This window comes from Alosa pseudoharengus, unplaced genomic scaffold (assembly GCF_046254945.1).
Source record: "Alosa pseudoharengus isolate Yale_2024_CS ecotype anadromous, Long Island Sound unplaced genomic scaffold, YU_APseudo_1.1 YU_APseudo_1.1_scf_7, whole genome shotgun sequence".
In the NCBI taxonomy this organism is placed as follows: Eukaryota; Metazoa; Chordata; class Actinopteri; order Clupeiformes; family Clupeidae; genus Alosa; species Alosa pseudoharengus.
Genome location: NW_027468859.1, coordinates 9,416,247 through 9,441,072, shown reverse-complemented (window position 1 = coordinate 9,441,072; position 24,826 = coordinate 9,416,247). Strand labels below are relative to the sequence as shown.

At 41.3% G+C, this 24,826-nt stretch overlaps 1 protein-coding gene across 4 annotated transcripts; it reads left to right on the top strand.

Moving 5' to 3' along the window:
• The first annotated feature begins 6,063 nt into the window (after nucleotides 1-6,063).
• On the top strand, nucleotides 6,064-23,337 carry blk (BLK proto-oncogene, Src family tyrosine kinase). 4 transcript variants are annotated; one of them, XM_076273282.1, is made up of 16 exons: nucleotides 6,064-6,326; nucleotides 6,935-6,994; nucleotides 7,390-7,441; nucleotides 8,931-9,038; nucleotides 9,255-9,344; nucleotides 9,476-9,521; nucleotides 9,946-10,039; nucleotides 10,570-10,668; nucleotides 11,202-11,305; nucleotides 12,090-12,239; nucleotides 14,352-14,504; nucleotides 15,166-15,345; nucleotides 16,332-16,408; nucleotides 18,654-18,804; nucleotides 20,036-20,167; nucleotides 20,691-23,337. In XM_076273282.1, the coding sequence occupies exons 5-16, from the start codon at nucleotides 9,267-9,269 to the stop codon at nucleotides 20,891-20,893; spliced, it is 1,467 nt and encodes a 488-aa protein (XP_076129397.1). In that variant the 5' UTR covers nucleotides 6,064-6,326; nucleotides 6,935-6,994; nucleotides 7,390-7,441; nucleotides 8,931-9,038; nucleotides 9,255-9,266; the 3' UTR covers nucleotides 20,894-23,337. The 4 variants fall into 4 exon arrangements, with proteins under 4 accessions (XP_076129397.1, XP_076129395.1, XP_076129396.1 ...); XM_076273280.1 differs by lacking the exon at nucleotides 7,390-7,441; XM_076273283.1 differs by lacking the exon at nucleotides 7,390-7,441 and having other exon boundaries at nucleotides 6,065-6,326; nucleotides 9,476-9,509.
• The last annotated feature ends 1,489 nt before the right edge of the window (nucleotides 23,338-24,826 follow it).

The window sequence follows — 24,826 nt, the reverse complement described above, 5'->3', positions numbered from 1 at the left end:
GTTGTTAGGGCACAGGACGTGGACTGGTATCCATGGTGCTCTCCCGAACCTACTGACCCCCACCCTCCACCTCCACCACCCTTCTGCCAGCAACCATTAGCCAACTCATCTGCACATAGAGACAAATAAGGAGAAAAGAAGAAGGAAGCACCTGCTAGTCCACAGGGTTGGAGGTGGTGTAAATATGATTGTGTGTGTGTGTGTGTGTGTGTGTGTGTGTGTGCGTGTGTGTGTGTGTGTGTGTGTGGGTTGTGAGTGTGTGTGTGTGTTGTGAGTGTGTGTGTGGGTGTGTGTGTACAGTATGTATGTGTGTATGTGTGTGTGCTTGTGTATGTGTGTATATGTGTGTGGCATGTGTGTGTGTGTGTGTGTGTGTGTGTGTTTACAGGGCGTGTGGAGGGATGTGTGGGGGGGGTGGAGAGGGGGTGCATTTCCACCCCGAGCAGTGTGAGACGTGGAAGAATGTTCCGGAGCTGAAAACAGGGGGCTTTCCCCTTCGCCTGCTGTTTACCTCTCTGTGTCACAGTGGCCAGTGCCCAGCTGTGACCGCCCACCTGACCCCTCCACTCCCCCCCCCCCCACCTCCTGCTACTAAACTCTCCCATGCCTGTTGCTCCAGATGTTTTTAAACAAACAAGTGTGCCAGGCTGCCGGCTGAAAGACAGAGAGAGGGGGGGGGGGAGAGAGAGAGAGAGAGAGAGAGGGTGAGGGAAATAGGGAGGGGGGGCTAAGAGCTTGGTCTCAGTGTTTCCTGGTTTTCATTAAATGCTTTGTGCAGGTGGATGAGGCATACACATTTAACTCACACGCTTTATCACACACACACACATACTTATTCACTTTTAGTCATTTAGTCACACGTGTGTCACACACATACATACTCATATTCTCTCTCTCGCTCTTTCTTTGCCTCAGAGTTATTCACTTACACACTCACTTTTATCTGACTCAGTCTTTTATAAATAGACACTCTCCATTTGTCTGTCAAAATCTGTCATCAACTCAGTCATTCACTTACCCAATAATTAAATCACTCACATACATTAACCTATACAGACCTACATGATTCAACATCCCCTGAAGTCACTTCAGTTCTATGAGCAATAATGGGATCAATTGTATGGACCCTATTTTGAGAATGACATACAGTAGCACATTACATGTGATAAAATGCAGCAACGTTTTGCCAGAATATGAAAGAAAGCCCAGAGATAAATTCATATGAGGCACCCGCTGGAGATATTCATATGAATAATTATTTCTGCAAAAATCACCAATATGATTGGGCATTCATATGAAGTGTGTAGTACTTATAAGGTTCAAGCATATAGGACTGTGCAGAGAATATATGTGTTAGTGTTAGTGTGTTTGGAGGTGCAGCACACCAATATAATTGAGTAGATTGAGTAGTATAAAGTGTGTACAGTGCTTATGAGATTGAAGTGTATAAGACAGTGCTGACGATGTGTTAGTGTTGGTGTGTTAGTGAGTTTGAAGGTGCAGCTGGATGCCAGGAGGGAGTGTGGGGGGGTTGTCTGTCACCTTGGGCCGTCTGCCTGCTGACAGTGACTTATTCCCCGGGAGGATAAACAGCGTGAGAGGCTCCTCGTCCACGCTCACCCAGGCGTCGAAGCACTGGCCACTCTTATAAACCGCACCGCTGGGTCGATTGTGTCGAGTCAATCTGTCTGTCGAGTGGTCTAATAAAAGGAGGATGAATGATCGCTCCCCTGCCTCCCCCCTCTCTCTCCGGCCACTCCACGTGTGTGTGAGAGGGTCGAGAGAGTTTTCCCACACAGCGAGAGGAAGAGGGACGAGAGGGGGGTCTCCCTCCGAGGCACTCGTCAGCCACAATGAGAGGGGAACGCAACGCTTGAGCGTCGCTACCTCAGACAGGGAGGGGGGGGGGGCTTTCCCTCTTAGAGAGAGAGGTGATGGAGGGGAGACAGGGAGAGAGAAAGCGAGAGAGAGAGAGACAGAGACAGATGGAGGGACACAGATAGATAGACACAGAGAGAGACAGACAGGTAGGGAAATTAAGAAGGGAAAGACAGGGAGATAGATAGATAGATAGATAGATAGATAGCTAGATAGATAGATAGATAGATAGATAGACAGAGAGAGAAAGAGAGAGAAGGGGGGGTAGTTGTGTGGTAACAAGTGTTTGTGGCTTGAGTGACCTTCTTCACACTGTTAGTGTACAATAGCTCTTCCTCTCTCTCCCTTGACACCTGTAATGCACTGCACGCACTCACTCACACACACACGCACGCACGCACGCACGCACGCACGCACGCACACACGCACACACACACACACACACACACAATGAGATGGAGCAGATAAAGGTATTTTGCTGCGTTGGCATAGAAATGACAGCAGCTCAGAACATGTGGAGGGGCACCCTTCCTCTACCCCCCCCCCCCTCTCTCCCTCCCCCTAAACACATTCACTCCCCCTCTTTCCCACCGTTATTCAGGTTATCCTGTGGGGCTGGTGGACGCAGGATGCCTCGTCTGGGGACCTGGTCTGTGAGGGCCACCGTATCCGCAGGTCCTGGGAAAAACGGCATCTGATGGAACAGTCTCGACAGGGAAAAGATAAATACAGTAAGCAGGACACATAACCTCATCAAAGCCCCACGATGCACCTGCTTGGTCTGGGAGCCACACACACAGACACACATACACACGCACACACACACACACACACACACACACACACACACACACACACACACACACACACACACACCCCTGACACACACACGGGGCACAGGTGGTTCAAACAAAGACCCTGAGAACAGTGTGTGTGTGTGTGTGTGTGTGTGTGTGTGTGTGTGTGTGTGCGTGTCTGAGAGACAGAGTGAGAGAGAGTATGGTTTATATGGAATTATGAAATACTTCCCATAGGAAATAAACACACAGGAAGCAAACTTGTCCTGCTGCGAGATTTATTAGTGTCACAAAAAAATATTGTGCTGTTGGTATTCATAATGCGTATGATCGATGTCTTCCTGATAATTCCTCTGTTTCTCTGACAAAGGAAAAGGAAATGAAATGGAATTAGTTTGCCACGTACAGTCATCAAGGACTTACTCTCATTGTTTGATTGTTTAACTGAATTGTTTTTTTTTTTTATTATTACTTATTTAGGACAAGTTGTCAAACACAGCCAAAACATAAGGGGCACATAGAGATGAAATATTTCTCTCTCTCCCCCTCCCTCTCTCTCTCTCTCTCTGTCTCTCTCTCTCCCTCTCTGGCTCTCTCTCTCTCATTCTCTCTCTTTTGGGTATCCTTTTGGTGCCTTAAGTAAACGTCTAAACTGCAAAATTCCTCGATGACATAGATAAAGTCCCTACAGCTTTAATACAATTTCAAAATGTACCCACCCTAGTCTAGAGTCTCTCCTGAAGCTCTAAAAAATGACTATCTAGTGTGGACTTTGTAAGCAGTGGGAAACCTCGCAATTAAGCATGTCAATTTCCACAATATGAAGGGAATGAGAGGGAGCAAGGATACAGACTTAGAGGGAGGGTTTAACCCTTAAAGGAGTACCGTCACACCGGTGTGATGGGAATGTTGAGAAATGAACGTTCTAAAGAATATCTAGGTTCATTGAATTCAACATAGAATTTTAGAACCTTCAATTGTTGCGGAACTTAGAATGTTCAAAAACCTACACCTTTAAGGGTTAATGGTGAGAGGCAGAGATGGAGAAAGAGAGAGAGAGTGAAGAGTGGAGTGAGTCTTGAGTAGAACTTGTACTGTAGCGTTATTCTATGCTGCCCTCTACTGGAGAAATTTTGTTAAAGCACATAACCCCTCCCAAATGATGGGTCATTCTGAACAAACTCATGTTAAAAGTGGGGCATCATGTGGTCTCACCACGTGGTTAAAAGTAGGTTGCGGTACAAACCTTCAATTACATACAGTAGCAATGCTGACCTTCAGAGATTTCATAAACAGTCAACACAGTCTACATATGTGACTGCGTTTGTAGCCTAGTTTGTCCATGCAGATGATGATTAGAGAATGAGGTTTTTCTGGTCAGCCACTCTCTAAACCAAACATTCCTGTGCCTTCGGCCAGAATGAATGGTTGACTTGTGAGAGTCGGTGGGTTGCCCCCGTAGAATGTTATGACAAGGAACAATCTATTTGATAATTTGGAACTTTGGATTTTTTTGTGACATTTATAGGAATGAAGAATGAATAATTAATTCTTAGAGTATGAAAATCTTTAACTTTAATTATCATGGCTATTATACTAATCATTGATGCTGATTATTCCTATGCTTTGTTTGTGCATACAAATATATCAAAGGTCCAGAGTTACTTATAGAGGGCTTATACAATATATACTATATATTCGTTTTTCATAGACCTACTAGAACCAAGCCTTGTTGAAACCAGCAAGGGAAAGATAATGATGCTCTGCACAATCTAAAAAGTGATGTGTTAAAATGGCACATTGCTGTGTGTGCTCAGGGACAACACATTTTGTATCAATTTCAACACTGCAATTATGTGGAGATTGCCGAATTGTGTGGCTGGCTGGGTGGTTTAAAAAGTTAAAATTGTAGCTGAAATAGCTGAAATTTGTCTTTAACCTTTCACCCAGCCACACAATTGCTGTGTTGAAATTGACACAAAAATGTGTTTTCCCTGAGCACACACAGCAATCTGTCATTTTAACACATCCCTTCTTAGATCAAAACAAAACATAATTCATCTTACAACTAATTTAGGAAACATATCTAAATGGGCACTAGAATTTGATGATCTACTGAATGACCATCGTAGGAACTACGGAAAATGCTCATGAGCTCAAACATGTGACACAATATGACATAATATTATTATGCAAGATAAGAGTCCAAGTCAAAAGTGAAAGTGAACTTTATTGTCAGTTCTGCTGTATGTATAAGACATATAGAGGATTGAAATTGTGTTTCTCTCAGGCCCACGGTAGGGTAAACTATATATATATATATATATATACGGGTAAAACAATAACGACAACACAATGATACAGCAACAATGAGATAAAAATTAGTGTGTAAAAAGTAAAAAATGGTAAGTAAAAGAAAGTAAAAAATAATAAGTATTTACAAAAAGATATGTTCTTACTGACCTTTATAAGTGGTCACTGTCTATGTGCATTTTTTCACTGATCAGATCAGTCAGCTAGAGTCGACCACAAGGCCCTAAACAGGAAGCCCAAAAGCCTGGGCAAGTAAACAGTGGTGTGCCACTCCAAGAGAGATTGCGTGAAGCGACGCCTGCGTTTGTGTCCTCGCATGTGAAAGCTCAACATTTTCCACCACTGTGAGACATGCTGAAAAACGTATCATGTTTATGACTCTGTAAAAAGAAACACTTCGGCCTGTTATACCAAAGTAGATAAGAAAATAACAACACAAAAAATAACACCCAATGCAATGCCTAAAGCTGTTTAAATCCCACGAGCATTACATCACACAGACTGTGCAAATGTGTATTTGCGTTTTGTCTAATTCAGTGTTCTAGCTTTTCTAACTTCATGACAATAATGATATTTTCAGTGTCTTCTATTCAGAGAACACAGCCTTAAGCACATAGAACCACACACACAAACATGCACCCTCCCACACACACTCACACACACAAACACACACTCACACACTAACACACTCTCACAAACATACAGTGCATCAAGGCAGTAACCTTTCAGATGCAAAAAAACCCCATTATATTGGTTATATTTTATTTCCCATGGGTTTGTGGCACCACGTATTGAAGTCTAGTTTTGAATGAGCACTCTGGTGCCTTTGGTGTTCTCTACTGTAGTATGGCAAGGGAAAAGAGAGGGCAGGGCTCCACTAAATAAACAGAAGCAAACGCTGTCTATTTATCTGCTATCCACTAATGTGGTCTCCCAGGACATCCCTCCTAAGCCTAGTGTGTTAGAAAGAGAGAGAGAGAGAGAGAGAGAGAGAGAGAGAGAGAGAGAGAGAGAGAGAGAGAGAGAACGAAGAAGAGAGAAACAGGGAAGATGGAGGAAGTGAGAGAAAGAATGAAAGAATCAGAGAGGAGAGACAGACAGAAATAAGGACAGGGGAGAGGGAGGAGAGCAAGATAAAGTGAAAGATACAGGGTGAAAGAGAGAGAGGGTTGATAGAGGAAGAGAGAGACAGAAATAAAGAGAGGGAGGAAGGAGAGAAAGAAAGATAGAGAGAGCACGATCAAGGAAGTGAAAGAGACTCTATGAAAGGGGAGTGTAGGCTCTTCAAACACTGGATTACTCAAGTCAAGTCATTCAAAGAAGACGTAAAGGAGTTAGGTAGGTAACATTACTTATAGACTATACAAAACATGCAGTCGCTTCTATCTCTCTCATTAGCATTAGCTGCCCACAAATGTATTTTGTGTTGAAATACTGACCCACAAATGTAACTGATAAAATACTGACCACCACCCACAGACACATGATATATTTAGCAAAGACAGTAAGACACAGACACATAATTCATTCTGTGAAGAGTGACAAGTATAAGATTGTTTCTATGTTAGTTTGTAAAGTTGACTTGAGTGCTTATTGTAAGCTACTTCTGTTGAAGGTTGACCCCTTTGACCTCATGCCACAGCTATTGGAATCTACTTCTGTGATTATAATGACACCCTACAAGACCATAGGCTTTGTTATTCAATGTTTGGCAATTCTATTGCCTTGTATGGTGTGTTTAAACACGTGCTATTTGTGTGTCTCTCTTCTCTGCTCTAAAAAGTCGTTCTTGACTGGTTCTTTTTAAGTTTTCCATTCCATACATCAAATGGGCGTGTGTTTCGGGTCATAAAAGCTTTGCAATTAATGACCTCAAATTATACTGACCTTAATTCATTTTTCAGATTCAACTGTGGTTTTTAATGTCATTCTTTTCAATATTGTAGGAGCGTATTAAAGCGGGAAGGTTAATTAAACAGGACCTGATGCGATAGCAGGAGAATAAGGTAGGGCCGTAGTCTCAACTCCTGGGCATTAATGTGCTTAAAAAGAGAGAAATGTTATGAGAGATATGTTTCAATGTCTACTTCAAAATAAGTTTGGATAAACCGTTTTGCCAAAGAATCAGGGGGCAGTATTCAACTGAATCTAGAGAGAGTTAGATGGTTATCAGATGCTTTTTGGTGGTGTTATTAAGCTTGATGGTCTTTTGGGCCCCCACCATCGACTTCAAGGCAGTGCTGCCATCCCAACCCTAACCCTAGTGCCTTCCAGGCAGCGCTGGTGGTTGTCCAAAAGACCATATATTTGTCATTAACAACAGTCGAAAGGAAGACTGATTGCTGGTTGTTGATTGATTAAGGATATCAAGTAGTGATAAAACTTCTTGGTATATTTACAGAGCTCTTTCTGGGAACTCCCATACACTTGGAATGATAACTCTTGAATACAAGGTGATTTCCATGACAGTTGATAAAGACAACATCTGGTTTACTTTACTTTACTTTACTTTACAAACAAAGTGGGGGCAGCCTATCCCCAAACAAAAACGACACCCTGTGTGGAGTTTCTCTGGCAATACTGAAAAGTGTGTTTTGTTTGGTCCTTGTTTAAAATATAATGAATGTTGTTTTGGACAAAAGTGTTAAATATAAACATAAACAAACGCGACTTCCTGCTCAATCGCTGACTGCACCTTTAAGTCTACAAAGCAAGCACGACATAAGCAATAGTTGCAAGCAAAAACTCCAGTACAACATTATATCTTGAATAGAACACAGCTCAAATGGGGAGGATTTGCCACCTGCAACGTGTGACGGTGTGTGATGGGCTCAAATGCCTTCCCAGAATGCAAAAAATACTGGACGATCATGTTATTGGACTGGGTTAACAGGAAATAATGGTTAATAGGTTTGTCAAATAGGGCAGCCGTGGCCTACTGGTTAGCACTTCGGACTTGGAACCGGAGGGTTGCCGGTTCGAACCCCGACCAGTAGGAACGGCTGAAGTGCCCTTGAGCAAGGCACCTAACCCCTCACTGCTCCCCAAGCGCTGCTGTTGTTGCAGGCAGCTCACTGTGCCGGGATTAGTGTGTGCTGAGTGTGTTTCACTAATTCACGGATTGGGATAAATGCAGAGACCAAATTTCCCTCACAGGATCAAAAGAGTATATATTCTTATACTTAAATAACAATAAATAAAATATGTATAATTTACATTTAAGTGCTGTTTTTTTGAAAGAACAGGTAAATAATATTGAAATATGGGGGTAAATCAACGGCAACATTTTACAGTGTAGCATGGGGAAACCAATAGCCGAAATCGAAACCTGACATTTTCAAATGTATACACCAAAGAGAGCAACTTCGAAAAATATTCTTTTTGGTGTTGAAAAAACGGCATTTAAGTGTGGACAAAAGGCTATATTTGCTAAAAAAAAAAAAAGTATGCATGTTCAAATTTACTTTGGGCACGGTCTAAACAACAAACAAAACACGTCATGTGCACTCATATTGCAAACTGGCCATTTCCCATACAGATTGACTGTAAACAGAGATGGTCTGGATGAGGCAAGGCTACCAGTTTGTAGCAGTGATGCACCAAAAGTGATAGGATGGGTGCAGTTCCCTTTTTTTGGTTTCAGAGCAGTGTGTTTTGCTGACTATGTGCACAGTTATCGAGGTGGTTCCATATTCCTTTTCGAAGAACTGAGCACACAAGTGTGTGTTTGTGATGTCATGGAAAATGCAAATACACATACAGTACACATACACACACACACTCACACACACACACACACACACACACACACACACACACACACACACACACACACACACACACACACACACACACACACACACACACACACACACACACACACACACACACACACATGACCACACAGGCGTACTCATACAGATTACTTTCATTCTCTTACAGCCATGGTTAGAACCCAAAAGGGCGATGTGAAGTGGCCAGGACCTCTGTGACGGGGAAGCAGACACTGATCCCACCTTACATCTCAGTGGGCACCAAACCAAGTGGCAGGTAAGCACCAAGTCCATTTACAGCTGTCTGTCCAAACCACCATCACTGCCTTATACAACATGAAACAGCAATTTGGGTTCGTTCTGCTTATAGCAAAGACAGTCTTATGATGTTATCAGTCGAAGAAATTTGGTTTGTTTTAGGATTTTACCTTAACTGGTACATGAATGTCTATAGCTTCTGCATTTATCTACCTATCTTTCCATCTCTTAAAAGGTTTTTTTGAGAATGGGTTGTGCATGCAGTGGTCAGAAAAAACAGAAAGAGGACAAGGGACCAAAGGGAACAGCAGGCAACAGATCCCATGTAAGATATGCTACACTGTCTATGTTATTTATCATCTTTACATTACAACTCACATTGCATTTAGATGTCATCAAAGTCTTTCATGTAAGAAAAAAATTCACATTATGTGCATTCAAATTTTTCAAAAACAGGAAACTGGTGGATACAAGCACAGTGCAGATGCAGGTAAGACGTTTGGTAAGGCATCCCTCCCTATAAGACGTTTGGTAAGGCATCCCTCCCTATGTGCCTCTGTTATAGTCACACAGACTTATCGGCGTGATCTCTTCTGTGCTTAGGCGTTCATCACACACTCACAAAGTTGTGTGTTTGAGTGTGTGTGGTTGTGCGTGTGAGCGTGTGTGTGTGTGTGTGTGTGTGTGTGTGTGCGTGTGTTTAGGTGTGTGTGTGTGTTTGTGTGTGTGTGCGTGGGTGTTGTGTGTATGTGTGAAGAAACAGAAAGAGGCATAAAGTAGCACTGTCCGATCAAAATTGAGATGCTGTCTTGCAAACACAATCTTGCAAAATACCTAATTGAATGTATTGTTTTAATCTCTCTACTTCCGCATCACTAATGAACTGATTTTACGAAATGTCTGTTTCCGCCATCTTCTGATTGCAGATGTTGATGTAGTTATTGCTCAATATGACTTTAAACCAACAAATGACACTGACCTGTCATTTAAGAAGGGTGACCGACTCAAGGTTATTCAAGAGTGAGTATAATGACATTCTGTGTTGCTGTCCTTCGATGTACAGAAAAAGACATTTTTAAAGCAAAATAGAATATATACTGTATTTGTAACTGTAAAAAAAGGTAAGTACACTCAACAGAATCCAGTTCCCAGATCTTGCTGCTTCAATTAAATTATGTTAGATTGTGGGAATAAATAGTTTATGTTTAAGTCTTTGGGTTATGTTGAGCACACTACTCTTGTTTTACAGTGCTATTTATTTTCCACGGAAAGGATGTAGTCGTCAAGTTAAGATTTGCCTGTTTACAAACAGTGCCAGCATTTTACCGTACACATGTGTACAGAAGCCCCAAAGTAATGTAAAGTTAACTTCTCCATGTTAACGATTCCACATCTAAGTGGAAACATTTCACAATCCGTCTTAGGTTCAGTAGTGTTACAAAAAAAGTGTCAGTACAGGCACCCCAAAGAGGTCCACCCAGCTAACCACTTCATGTTGACATTTAAATGTACAGTCTGTATTTCACAATCTGTTTTGAACTGCATTACAGCAAAGGTGACTGGTGGGTGGCCAAGTCTCTGGTCACTGGGGAAGAGGGCTATATCCCAAGCACATATGTGGCCAGAGTGCACACCCTGGAGGTGGAAAGGTGCGTATGTATATGTGCATGAATACATACAGTATAGACCAGGGGTTGGTGTGTGTTACAAAATTTTAACGCACAGTGCAGTGGCACAGAATATGTAGTTAAAATGTATGTACGCATCAACACCATGACATTAACATAACAGTGAATGTATTTTTTGTATATGCATAGAGAAATATAATTTTCATACATTTGAAAGGCCTAAATTCAGATGAATAGCAATAATCTTCATAGTTGGTTGTTCAACTGCAATTCCACGCAAAACTGTCACATCCATAACGCCAACTAAATACCATGGCATTGTGTTGGCGTTATGGATGTGACAGTTTTGAGCGGAATTGCCCTCAACACTAATTATGTGTAATTATTCTCTAGAAAATTACTGAAATAAATATGTACATGTACAGAATAGATCTCAGGTACAAATACTTATATCTTAGGGTATCTTACTATACTAGCTTAATAGTTGATTAATCCTGTGATTCTCTTATAGGTAAAATAATAAATTAAAGATGGCAAATGTGTCTTTCTTGCAGGTGGTTTTTTAAAGACTTGAGTCGCAGAGACACAGAACGTCTTCTTCTAGCGCCGGGAAATAAAGTCGGCTCCTTTTTAGTCCGTGAGAGCGAGACAACTAAAGGTCAGTGGCATAAGGCGTTCCTGCTCTCACTGTTGAATAATACTAATACATCCCCCAGTATACTGTACTACATAAGCGATGCCATGTTTTATTCAATAGTTTACTGTCTGTTATTATTATTCAAATGTCTGTTATTTGTGCTCATTTATTTGTTTTGCTTTTCAAATCAGTTTATTTTGTCAGAACATAGTAAGATTCCAAGACCGAAAGAGAATTAAATGTCTGAAGTTTCTTCAATGTGCAGCCGATCTCTTAACCTCTTATTGCCACCAATTGCCCTCATCAGATTATAAGTACCTGTGCACACATTTCAATTCACCCTCCCTACTATGAGAGATGGCAGTGGGCTGAAGATCATAACCACTACAGTTATTTAATCTCTGCAGAGCCTGATGTATATAACCCACTGCAGATCTCTGCAGACCCTAACATATAACCCACTGAAAGCAACTCCCCTTGCACAGCAGGCTTGAGAATGCATGTGTGGCAGGCAGTCAGATTAAAAATAGCAAATCATTGCTGAAAACTTCGCAACCACCTGCAGCATCTCTGCAGATGGCACACCAAAGCGCTTTCTCGTCATTCAGGAAGAACTGTGTGATATATTTAGTAAATGTAGCTGTTTATAAATTGTATTTAACCGACTGCTTGAAAAAGTACTACTAGTACTACCTCAACAACTACTAAGACTACTACCACTAATAATAATAATAATGATAAAAAAATATTATCGATGATTACAATATAACAATGATTTTTATTAATACAACAATGTCCCCCCCAGGGGCCTTCTCACTCTCCGTCCGAGATTCTTCGCAAGAACATGGGGACGTAGTGAAGCACTACAAGATCCGAAGCCTGGACAGTGGAGGCTTCTACATCTCCCCCTCTCTGACCTTCCCTACCCTGCCAGAACTCATCAAGCATTATTCTAGTGAGTCCAGACTGATGTAAAAAAAAAGTAATCGTTGGGTTTACAGCATTCATGCTCACATGATTGAAACAAATAGTACGCTCACAATTTAATTTATACATTTGGTTGCTGGGTTTATCTAAGCAAAAAAAAATGGTTACGCTTATCACCTCAATCTCAGTTAGACTGGCTGCTGAATCCTTCAGGAAATCTAAATACAGTTCTCAACTGCACTCACTCACTCAACCCCACAGATGTTTCTAGCCAGACGGGCCTTTGCACTGGTGATTAAACAGGTTTTAAAAGGAAAAATATGCATGGTCGGGATTTAATAACTTGGCTAAATCAATATGATACATTACTACCATGAGTAAGATCCTGTGCGCTATATACTGTATGGATGGGTCAGTGCATGCCACTTGACCGCATTGATTAGCTCAAGCGCAAAACACTTTCAGGGCTTAAAGTGTTCAGGCACTGTGCCTAATTCAAGCGTAGGCCAGACTGTTTAGGATTTGAAAATAGTCAATATGCCTATAGGCCTATGACATTTTGAAAAAAAACATCTGATAACTTAAGGCACAGGAATTTTCTTTGGTTGACTTTGCACTTTGCCGGTCACTGAAATTAGTGCCCATAGAGGAGTCAGTCCACCAATCTTACGTCACACGTAAGAGATGTGTGCGGTCAGTGGTGTTGTTGTTTTGCGCACAGACAGGTCGCGTCAGCGACACATCTTCCTCACCCTCACTTTATTTCTGTTGAGCACGACCCTCCACCCACCATTTCAGAACACAGCAAGCTTCCTGTGGTGACAGGAGACACCCTGTCTCCGAGGCTCCACCGCACGACTAACAGGTCAGCCACTCAGCAGCACTGGGCGTGTGTTACAGTCTAGCAAACATGGCTGTCGAGTATAGGGGGAGTAGGGGGGGCTGCTGAAGGCAGCATAATCAGGTTTGTGGGTCATACCAACAAACACCTTGCAGTAAGCATGAGGTAGTTTTCCCTCACCGGAAATATAGTACATGCGCTGTACAGTAGACTAGAGCTTAGATCGGGCCCAAAAAATCAAGCCCGACCCTACCCGAGCCTGTGCACATTGTGCCCGAGCCCGACCCGGCCCGACACATTAACTGTAATTATGAGCCCGAGCCCGATTTAAACCCGACATTTTTTAAATACGTGGGCCATTATAACTGACGTTCTCAACTACAACTCCGAGCTGTTTGAGCTACAAAAATCCGTTTAGAGGACATTGAGAGGACAAAAGAGGACATTGAAGGCTGGCTATCATTATTTCTGCCATGGCAAGCCTGCTTCATGTTCATCTTAAAGTATTTTTGCTGTCATAGGTGAACATCGTGCGCACTTAATGCACGCAACAAAGCATACCTGACAAATGCATACCTCCGACTTTTCTCCAAACTTCCTCGAAGTTATTTCTCCTGTTTTCATTTTTTTTTCTTTACATCTTCAAGCTTCACGTTGCACTTAAGCTACACAATACAGCACAGCAGGCCCGGTGTGATGTGTGTGAGTGGAGAAGCTGCGCATGACACGTGTTGCGCAGATGACTTTACAATTGACATTTTGTAACTCTGAGCCTAACTTGTAGAACTTTGTATACACTTGTTACTTAGGCCTACTTTGATAAATATAAAATATTTCTGAGTCTGACTATGGCATAGCTTTAGCTCCCCACCCAAGTAGGCTAATGATTAGAAGGAAAAAAAAAACAAGCTTGATCAAGGACCCGGCCCGGCCCGGCCCGAGGATAGTGGCTGGAAATATAGGCCCGACCCGGCCCGCGGGTCGGGTCGGGTCAAGTTCGGACTCGGGCTCGGGCAGAGAATCTAAACTCTAATCAGTGGGCACTAAAGTGCGTTTAGAACACAATATTTATTATAGACATTTACATTGCTTCAACTCTTTGACCCCAGTCCTAAACATGCCATTATATAGATATATAATCTTATAAACATACACTTAAACAACAACATTGTACACAATAATTAAGAATACGAGTTCCAAAACAAACCTCTCAACAAATCCTTTGTCTTGGTATTGTGCAATATTCCACTTATTGTTTTTCTTCGTAAGGAAGTTTAATGTGTGTGTGTGCGTGTTCAGGAAGTGCAGATGGGCTGTGTCAGCGCCTGGGTAACCCTTGCAAGGCAACGGTTCCTCAGCAGCCCTGGGGTAAAGACGAGTGGGAGATCCCGCGGGAGACACTCAAGTTGGTGAAGAAGTTGGGAGCCGGCCAGTTTGGAGAAGTCTGGATGGGTAAGAGGCTCTGTGGTGGAGTGCCGTCAGTACGGTTGAATATGCGCTCTCATTGCCATAGAAATTAGCTTGGCTCTTTGGCAATGCGGACAGGCTGCATGTTTAGTGCCTTTGAGGCTGGGTGGGATGATCTCTCTCTTGGTTACAGACTCCCACCCAAATGATGCCTCAAAATATTCAATAGTGATATGGTTCAAGTTGAAGAGAAGTGGGAGAGTTTGTTTGCCAAGTCCACTGGCTTATCCAATAATAGATGCTTTTATCGCATCGGTCAGCGATGACATGAAAGAGGACTCTTTTTCTGTTGTCTATTAATGGCTTGTTTCTTTCATGAAGCAAATAAAATGAAACAAAATTTCAGACATTTTAAAATACTGCACTTCAACGCACACGCGTGCACACACAAACACACACACACACACACACACACACAAATGCTATGAGGTGATATACATATGTGCTGTAGCTCTTGTGTGGTCATCTAATTTTGGAAAGAGCTAAACATTTCAACCAGAAAGACTTAGGAAGGCACAATGAAATTTACAAACAAATTATTTAATCCATCAGGATTAGGACAATATACATAAGAAATAATGAGATAGATTTCGCATAGACACCGTCCTGATCATGAGCGTGTGTGTGTTTGTGTGTGTGTATAAAGGCTACTACAAGAACAACCTGAAGGTGGCCATCAAGACGCTGAAGGAGGGCAGTATGGAACCTGAGGCATTCCTGCAGGAGGCAAACCTGATGAAGCAGCTGCAGCATGAACGGCTTGTGCGCCTCCATGCTGTTGTCACCCAGGAGCCCATCCTCATCGTCACAGAGTTCATGTCCAACGGTGAGACACACACACACACATAGTGTTGGGCCCTTCATATTGTCCTAACCCCCCCCCCCCCAGCGGCGCACACACACACACACACACAAACACATACACACCACACACACATACAGACACACACACACTCTGAGGAAACCATGGTGCATACATTTAAATCAGAAAGTTAGAGAAAATGGACATGATTCGTCAGTCAGACTGATTACCACAATTACTATTATTATTCCCGAAGGTGTAGCAGATAATTTTTCTCAGCAATGATGTAATGCACCTGCATCAAAATACCAAAATAGACCTCTGAAGTTCGCCTGCAAAATGGACCCCAAACTGCCATCTTTGCCAATATAAGAAGATCCAAATCTCCATCTATTAACTAAGATGGCAGCTTTTGGGTCCTTTTTGTAGGCAAACTTCAGAGGTCTATTGTCACTTAACTGGAAACTATACCCAAAGAGTAGGACTTATACGGTAAACACACTGATGTCAGATATGCCTTCCCAGAGTTAATATTACTTCAGGCACTTTCTGAGAAAAGAATCCACACACTTCTCTTTTTGAGTGTTTTTTCTTCATTACTATTTCATACTTGGCTGAGACAAAAAATGTTCTGACCCTTAGGTCGTCATTTGGTTTTCTATGCCTCTTATTCCAAGCTCTTCTGCATACTCATTACATGAATGGTTGAATGAAGCGGGCAAAGACTTGTTTTAATTTAGTCCGTAATCTTAGGCTACCTTGCCCACAGCAAAAGATGCATTTTGATACATTGGTCTCTTGGGAATAGAAGTGTTGTACTGTAGTGTACAGTAATCAAGTAATTCCCCAAAACATTGAAAGAGTATGATCAAAATCAAAATATATCTGAAACGTATCAATTTGTTTGGTTACTTCCTTCTCCCTCAAAAATATGTATCTGAAACGTATCAATTTGTTTGGTTACTTCCTTCTCCCTCAATCGTTTAATATTCTTTCTCTGTCACTTGCAGGAAGTCTGTTAGACTTCCTAAAAACAGAAGATGGGAAACAACTGAAACTGCCCAAACTGATTGACATGTCAGCACAGGTAAGACACAAAGTACTCATCTGCAGAGCCAAATCCCTGATGAGGATTTGTTATTGAGAAAGCCTCAGCATGTCGCTTTTTGAATAAATCTCAATGTTGATTTAGCTTTACTTCAGGGCCTATGTGAAGTCATTTAGTATTGGAATTCATTAGGCCTTTGATATTCAGAGTGAGTTATGAATGTGTATGTCACCAGAACCACTATTATATTATCACACTGTTCTCAATATAGTCCAGAGAGTAAGTTTTAAAGTCCGCACATCCAAATGTCTGACCTGGGAGCAGGACAAACAAACGACCAGACAAAAAAGAGAAAAAGTCCGCTTTAACCAGGGTTTTCTGCTCCCGCTTGTTTTTATTTTTCCGTGACGTTTCGGGAAATCACCCTTCTTCAGACGTCTAGACGTCGTTTTTTGTCTCAATATAGTCCAGGACACAAAGTATTTGTATCTGTTGAGATGTTTTTACCTCCTCTGTTTAAAATACATGCATGAAATATGATGCATACACATGAACTAAAATCTAATGTAATTGTATAGAACCTAGAAAGGTATCCATTACAATCTTGGCTGCTAGTGTTCTTTTTGACCTTTGTGCAATTTAGAAATATATATATTATTGTCACTCCATCTATATTTGTCCTTTAAATGCAGCACCAAATTCGCCTCATTCATCAAAATGATTAATTCATTCACAATATTTCTCCAGCTCCACATAAAAGACTAATTTTGAAATGTTAAGTAGTTCAGAAACAAATTACAGTTCTATTTATAGGCATCCGTCCATATCACTGTTTTAAGACCGCCGTGGTGTGTGAAAAGCCTTGCATCGTGTGGAAAATGTCAGCCCTGCCTTTAGTGGTTTTGTGGTCGCGCTGTGCACTTCTGCTTCTTCAAACCTCACTCCACTGTTGATCATTAACATCCGGACAGGACGTGACATAGTTTTTTCCATCATAGACCCCCCCCACTCCCCGACACCATCCGCATCCTGTTTAATCCTCTATCAAAACAGAAATGTAAAATTTATTTTTAAACAGGCCCCATTTACATGTGCTGTGTGCTACTGTTAAACTGAACAGTCAAACTAACTTGAAAAAAGTAGCTAATAAGTATTATTTTTAACTCAAAAATAAATACTTTAAAGAGTAGCTCAACTGTTTTAGTGTTTTCAATATGTTTTTATGTTTTTGGCAGTGCTATTCACACTAAAATACCAATATAATTTGGGAAATGTTTCTTAGTTGTGCTTTCACATCTTATATCCACACCATGAGTGTGTCACGCTAGTAATGCTCACAGTCAACCTAAACAAACGGTTAAAGTTAACATAATTCAGTTGTTTAGAGTTTAACCCTCCATGCTCACACAAGGGGAAACCCAGCTTTCCAGTGGTAAATTAACAATACCGATGTGAGAATGAAGTTGATAGCAAAAACTGTCTGAATCAGTAATCATTCCTCTTGTGACACGCTTACAGTATCTTCTCACACAGCTGTAGTGAGAACCCAAGTCGATTGATTAGCAGGTTTGAGAAGGACAAGGTGAAGGAGGGACTTAAACGTCCCACATACTCGACGCACCCAACCTGTAGCGCGACAATGTGACGTCACAGAAGCGCCGTAACCATTTATATTCGCGCGTGGTGGTCGCGACACCTTGATTACTACATTGCTGTGTATGTCCGTAGATTTCACAGTTTGGGCTTTCTTACCCCAATCTGTTGTCCATGTCTTCCCTGCTGATGACACTGTTATCTGCTACTGTCCATTGTCTAGTTGTGAGAAGTGACATTGCAAAATGCTCCATTGTTTTCAATTTCATGAACTTAACCTAATTTTGTTAGGCTACCGTAAATACTATGAATGTGTCAATATGTCGATATGAATGTGTCGTTATCACAGCTTTTAGAAGTGGTGTTGTTAAATTTAGATTATAAACTGTTACAGTAATGTCATGAATGTCAATTTATTTTTTTTTGCTTCGACAGAAGACATATAACCTCAGAAAACATTTCTATTTAAAAACTCTATTTATCATTACAAAAGATATTTAAGAGTCATTTACGTATATCTGGGAATCTACTGATTGCTACAGCTGTAATTTTTTCTTCATTTTGTTTCATAAGGAATTTGAAAAAAGAAATTGCAACACTAATCTCTTAAAAAAAAAATGGTTGCCCTTTCACTCTATCTCTCTCTCTCTCATTCTCTGACTATCTCTCATCTTGTTCTTTGTGGGAACAGATTGCAGAGGGGATGGCCTACATAGAAAGAAAAAACTACATTCACAGAGATCTGCGGGCTGCCAACATTCTGGTGTCTGAGACGTTACTTTGCAAGATTGCTGACTTTGGCTTAGCGAGAATCATCGAAACAGAGTACACAGCCAAAGAAGGTAGAGTATGCAATAGTGTATGCAAATAGTGTTTTGCAGACATGGTTATAATCTGCACTGAGATTGCTTCTAACTGTCCTACCGGTGTGTTTAGAATGCTTTCAGTAGAAATGCTGAATGATCTAAAGAACATCTGGGCCCATTGGATATTACATATTATACCACAGTTAGATCCGGTCAAACTATTTATTAATTTCAATTGGATCGAGAGGCATTCCATGAGTCATCATGTGTAGGGGTATCCCAGCACAACCCCACTTTTTTTACTGTTAGTAATCACTCCACATATTGCATTGAATTATCCAACACAAACATTCCATTGATTCATAGAGAGAAAGCAGCTATTTCATAATGTCACCTTTAAAAGAGAAAAACGCAAAGTAGGTGGCTGTCAGATAGGTCGTAAATGAGCTCAGATGTATTTCTTGGTTACAAAACCTGTATTTTTAGATTTAGTAGTGCTTGTTTCTCGCTAACTTTTACAAAATATAAGGGCACAAACCCTGAATGTATTTGTTAATACAGAAATACTACCATTTTAGAGTTAGATCCACCATGTTGGATAATTTTTTTCGAGGTCACATTCAAGCAACAAACATCTCTTGAATGGTGTCATGTTGCTTGGCAACGGTTAACAAAAAGGCTAAAGATTAGAACTATTTTTGTGGGTAGAGGATGAACGAACAAAAATTTAAATAAATGATAGATAACAATTTTGTATCTTAAAACTGAACTGTTGTACAAAAGCAATATGACACTCGTGGAAGCAATATGACACTCGTGGTCGTAGAGTTGGTAAAGGATATCCCCAAGGCTGTAGTGGCCTTCGGCCTCGTAATACGGCCAAATTACAGCTGTGGTGGGGATATCCTTTAAAAACCCCACTCCCACTCGTGTCACATTGTTTAAGAATTTTAAAATCTGCCATTGCTGACATAGCATTCTATTGATGGGATGTTCGAAATTCAACAACTGAACGGGTAATCCTGTAGGGAGCTCGACACAGTACACACAACCATCTGGAGTTTGTATCGGTAAAATCATGTAATTTGAGCTACGTGAAGGGATGATTAGGCAGAAATCTGATCATAGAGGCCTGGTCTATCACATTTGTTTCCTGTTGCTGTCATGTCAACTAAGTTTTTATAATTTCATCCAAGCTGTGAAGAGAACTGTTCTCACATGCCTCTCATTATGATCACTCTCCTTCTTTCTTTCTCCCAATTCACAGGAGCAAAGTTTCCCATTAAATGGACTGCCCCTGAAGCAATAAACTTTGGGACATTCAGCATCAAGTCAGATGTCTGGTCCTTTGGTATTCTCCTGACAGAGATAGTCACGTATGGGAGGATCCCCTACCCAGGTAGCGCCAACATTCATCTCCAAGCTAAGACAATGATGTGTGCAATAACCAGCTTAGCATAATAATGAACTGAAAGTGGGTTAGACCAGTTAGCCTATAGCTCCATTTTAACTATAGGCTAACTGGTCTAAGCCACTTCCTGTGAGGTAGAGGGCAAATAAGTTTCTTTCCCAAAAAGTTGGCATGCTCCTTTAAGCAACATATTGTATATGAAGACACAGTCTGCAACACAAGCCTGCAGCGTTATCCATTTTGCAGATGGCATCCTTGTATAGAATCCATTTGTATTTGCTGTCTGACATATATTAACATTATGATTAAAAATCAGCACTTTCATCGACTGCACCAATATCAATGTCAGTATTAGTGTCGATTTCAGGAGTTGAAAGGTTTAAACTTCAGTCTTTTCTGTCATACATTGAGAATGTTTGTTATCATGTCTGAATACTCGGGTCACCAATATCAAATGGCCAAAATTCCCCATCAGGTGACTTGACCATTTGACTTGTGCATTTATGTCCAGGCATGACGAATCCAGAAGTGATCCGCAACCTGGATAAGAGCTACCGGATGCCGTGTCCAGAGGGCTGCCCGCAGGAGCTGTACGAGGTGATGCAGAAATGCTGGACGGAGAGGCCGGAGGACCGGCCCACGTTCGAGCACCTGCAGGACCTGCTCAGCGACTTCTTCATCGCCACCGAGGGACAGTACGAGATGCAACCCTAACCTGAAGGTTGTCAGAGGAGAGAGAGACAGAGGAGAAGACAAAGCAGAGGCCTTGACAGAGACAATGGATAGAGCTTCCAGGCACATCAACACTTGAAATAGACAAAGAAGAGACTGAACAGGGACATATGTGGGCCCAAACAGAGACAAAGAAAGATCTGGGCGAGGCAAAGTAGAGACCCGGTGGAGACTAAGGCACGACCTAATGTCTCTGATCCTACAGAGAAACACCACAGAGTCTCAGAGAATCTGCCGAAAGATGAAATAGTGTTCAACATGACCATTGGCACCCACCATGATGAGGCTTGAGGCTTTGATGAGATGGAGTCTGTGAACTGAGAAACTGTCTTAGGGACAGACTCTGCTGTGAGACTCTTCTGAGAAAGCCCAAGCTGGACAGTCTTTGTTGGGACAGACTATGCAGAACGAATCACTGTACTGGATTTACTCTGTTTAAAGATGCTTGATACTGTAATGAACTAGCCTGACGTAGCCATACTCAAAATTCTATTCAGAATTTGAGTCTGGACCCGAAGCATTGGGACGTGATTATGGGTCATATACCAACCGATAGAGGGGAAAAAAGCCTCTGCACACAATTAGATAGACCTCACCAATCAGAGCAACGAAATAGCCTATCGTGAAATCCTGCAGAGAACAGTCAGAACATCCTTCTTCTGACAAATGTCTTAATCACTGTTTTCTGTTTGTTTTCTGAAGTTATTGCGCCGTTAATATCTTGTACAAGCGACACGATAGTGTCATAAACATGTAGCTTCTCTAGTGACAAGCTTTTTGCTGTAAACAAATTCAACCGAAGCACGCTAAGGTCGCGGTAATGAATACGCACCGTTGCTCATCATCTGTCCATCATAGGGGTGTCACGATTCTCCAAATCCTCGATTCGATGTAATTTTCGATTTTAAAGTCACGATTCCATTCGATTTTCGATCTTTTTAAAATATTACTATTAATGCATTCCTTATATGTTATTTACTCTTTTTGGCCTTTTCTTTTTCGGGGGGCTTTTATTTTGAAACCGCTTTGAAACCGTTCCAACCGCGAGGTTGTAATGTAAACAGAACTAACATTAGGCTAAAACAAAGACGTGAACATGGTAAAATGAAACAACACAGAATGTTAATTTCATTGTTTCAGCACACTCCGAAGAGACCCAAGGTTAGTGTTCATGGAATATGTACTTATAAATGTGCATTTTAAGCCTTAAAGTAACTTTGGACTGTAATTAGACCATCTTTTCACTTGCTAAGTTGAGTAGGCTAAGTTAGTTTTAATTGACGTGAATGAACGAATACTTCCACACCGGTGATTTCAAAGTAGCAAGAGGGGCTTTGATTTCGGTAGGTTGATGTGTAGGCCTATATTTTTACTGGCTGCAGCTTAAAATTAGAGGAGTGTTGACGCTGCAGTTCAGCATGTGCATGTGTGTTTGTGCGTCTTGGCATACATGCTGGACGTGACATTGGGGGTGTGGCTGCATCGTCGATTCTACTTTTAAGTTCGAAGTTCGAGATTGAGATGTAATTTCGATCGATTTCGAAATAAAATCAAAATCGTGACACCCTTAGTCCATCATTGTGTAAAGCTTACCCTAATGCCGCACGGGCGATTTGATTGGTCCGCACGATTCTCAAGTATTCAAAGAGGCTTGTCAATGGAACAATTCCAGACCGATATTCCTGACCTCAAATTTTGTGGCCGTGGCTAAGTTCGGGCTGGCTTTTCAGGCTAGTAATGAACAGGTTCTGCCATGAGACTCTGGAAAAATTCCACACAGAAGTCTGTTGGAGAATTCTATGGAGAGAACATACTAGACTTTGTAGAAATGACTGTATGGAATATTGGATGTAGGGGATGCTAGGGGAGAACACTGGCTATCAGTAAAAATGGAATACAGAGAAAGGATGGACTGTTGGCTGCATCTTTAACCACAGTGTTAACCTTAACCACAAAAGATGCTCTATACTTGTGTCATCTGGATATTTTATAACAGGGCAGATTTGTTCCTCAAGTGAGAATTCAATTTAAAGCCAAGGGCAACAAAATCAGCCAAAAGCACACTCAGGTGACGTGAATGACTAGGGGCCGTTGCTCGTCTGTCCATCATCTTATAAAGCCCGTCCAGACGATTTGATTGGTGCGCACAACTCTGGTGCTGGCGTAGAGGTACCATGTTGCCCCAGATGCACTGTTTGCACAAAGACTCTCAAAACAGACACCAGTGTTCAGACAGGGGACAGATGACACAATGTGCCAAAACTGTGCCAAAACATGTCTGGTATGGAGTAATGTTACTGCAATAGTATACAGATGTGCCTTTTGCTTAAAGTTATTATTGTAAATATAAATCATGAATATTTAAGTATCTGTATGTGTATGTGATGTATCATGGATGTGCACGATAAATCGTTATTTCATATTAACTTCAGAGTTTCTGCATAAAAGTATAAAAATATGACTGTTTACCCAATGAACTTGAACCAATCCAATGAAATGAAATTAACACATTACAAAGTAGATAAAGGTGGTTAAAATAGCCCACAGAAAATAGGAATGTGGAAGGCTAAACGTTGCCTCAACTTGACAGGAAGTGTTAAATAAATAAGGTAGCTGTGGGTTGGTGTAGGGATATGGCTGACACCTTTGCATGGTTAACTTGCGAAAAACTTCAAAAGCTCACATTTGAGTTGGACTCAGCAGGCTTCTGCATGTGACATTCAAACTTTAGACAGTCATGATTAGAAAAGCTGCATGGAGCTGTGTGAATATTATATATAGTATATGCTGTAGTGATGTAGTACTCGAGGCCAGTCTTGAGACCGATTTCTGCTTTCTTGGACTCGTCTCTGACTTGTTCCTTCAAAGACTCGGTCTTGACTCGGTCTCGGACCACAGTGGGAGGAGAAGAACTCGTAATTTCAGACCGAGTCCTCGAGACCAACGCATTTTTGTATGTTCATATAAAAAAAACACACAACACATAACAACAACAATAATAAAATGCAATGTTGATGGGCATTATTTGAAAATGACATCCCATGGTGCAATACAAAGATACTGTCTGTAGGCCTAACTGTTGATCATTAACTGGGGTGATATTAAATCAGGAATATAAAAACTGACATGTTTTTATGGTCTTGGTCTCGACTCGGACTTGCTTCCTCAAAGACTCTGTCTTGACTCGGACTCGACTGTATTTGAAAACCAACAGACTCGGTTTCGACTCGGTCTCGACCCTTCAAAGACACGGTCTTGTCCCCATCATTAATATACTGGTATATATTCAAAACTGGATTATTTTTTTACTTACCTCTGTGAAAATAGGAAGGATTTTGCCAGAATAAAAGTTAAGTATAAGTAAGTATCAGCTGTGAGTTAGGACAATGTTAGTAAGAGATGATACCATCTGAGGCATCAGAGGCTTTATCAAGATGTCCTGACAGTCTTCACTGGAACATCAGAAAAGGCTTTTATCTTGAGGTAAAAACCGCAACCCTATGTGATTAGAAGTCCTTCCAAAATGTATCCGTTAAGAGGAAAGTTTCCTGTTAGCTAGTTTCAGTTTGATGTTCAGTAGATACAATATGTTCCCTATTATCAAGCTTGGGGCTGCTCACAACTTACTGATCATTACAGTTGCTGTCACTTACTGACATTGTAATCACCCTACTACAAATTAGCTTGCTATTTAAACACCTATTTGGAACTGGATTCAATGTTATTTAGTTAGTCTTGTGCACAAAATCATCACCCCAACGACCAACCTATAATAAAATCTTTAAAACTGAATCAGCTCTTCATACTGAAGGTGTTTTTTTCTCTCGACTGGTAAACAGAGCATTGTCTGCAGAAAAGGCCCAAAAGGGAGCTTTTTTCCAGTCTCATGAAGTTCTAACCCTTCGTCAAAGGCCA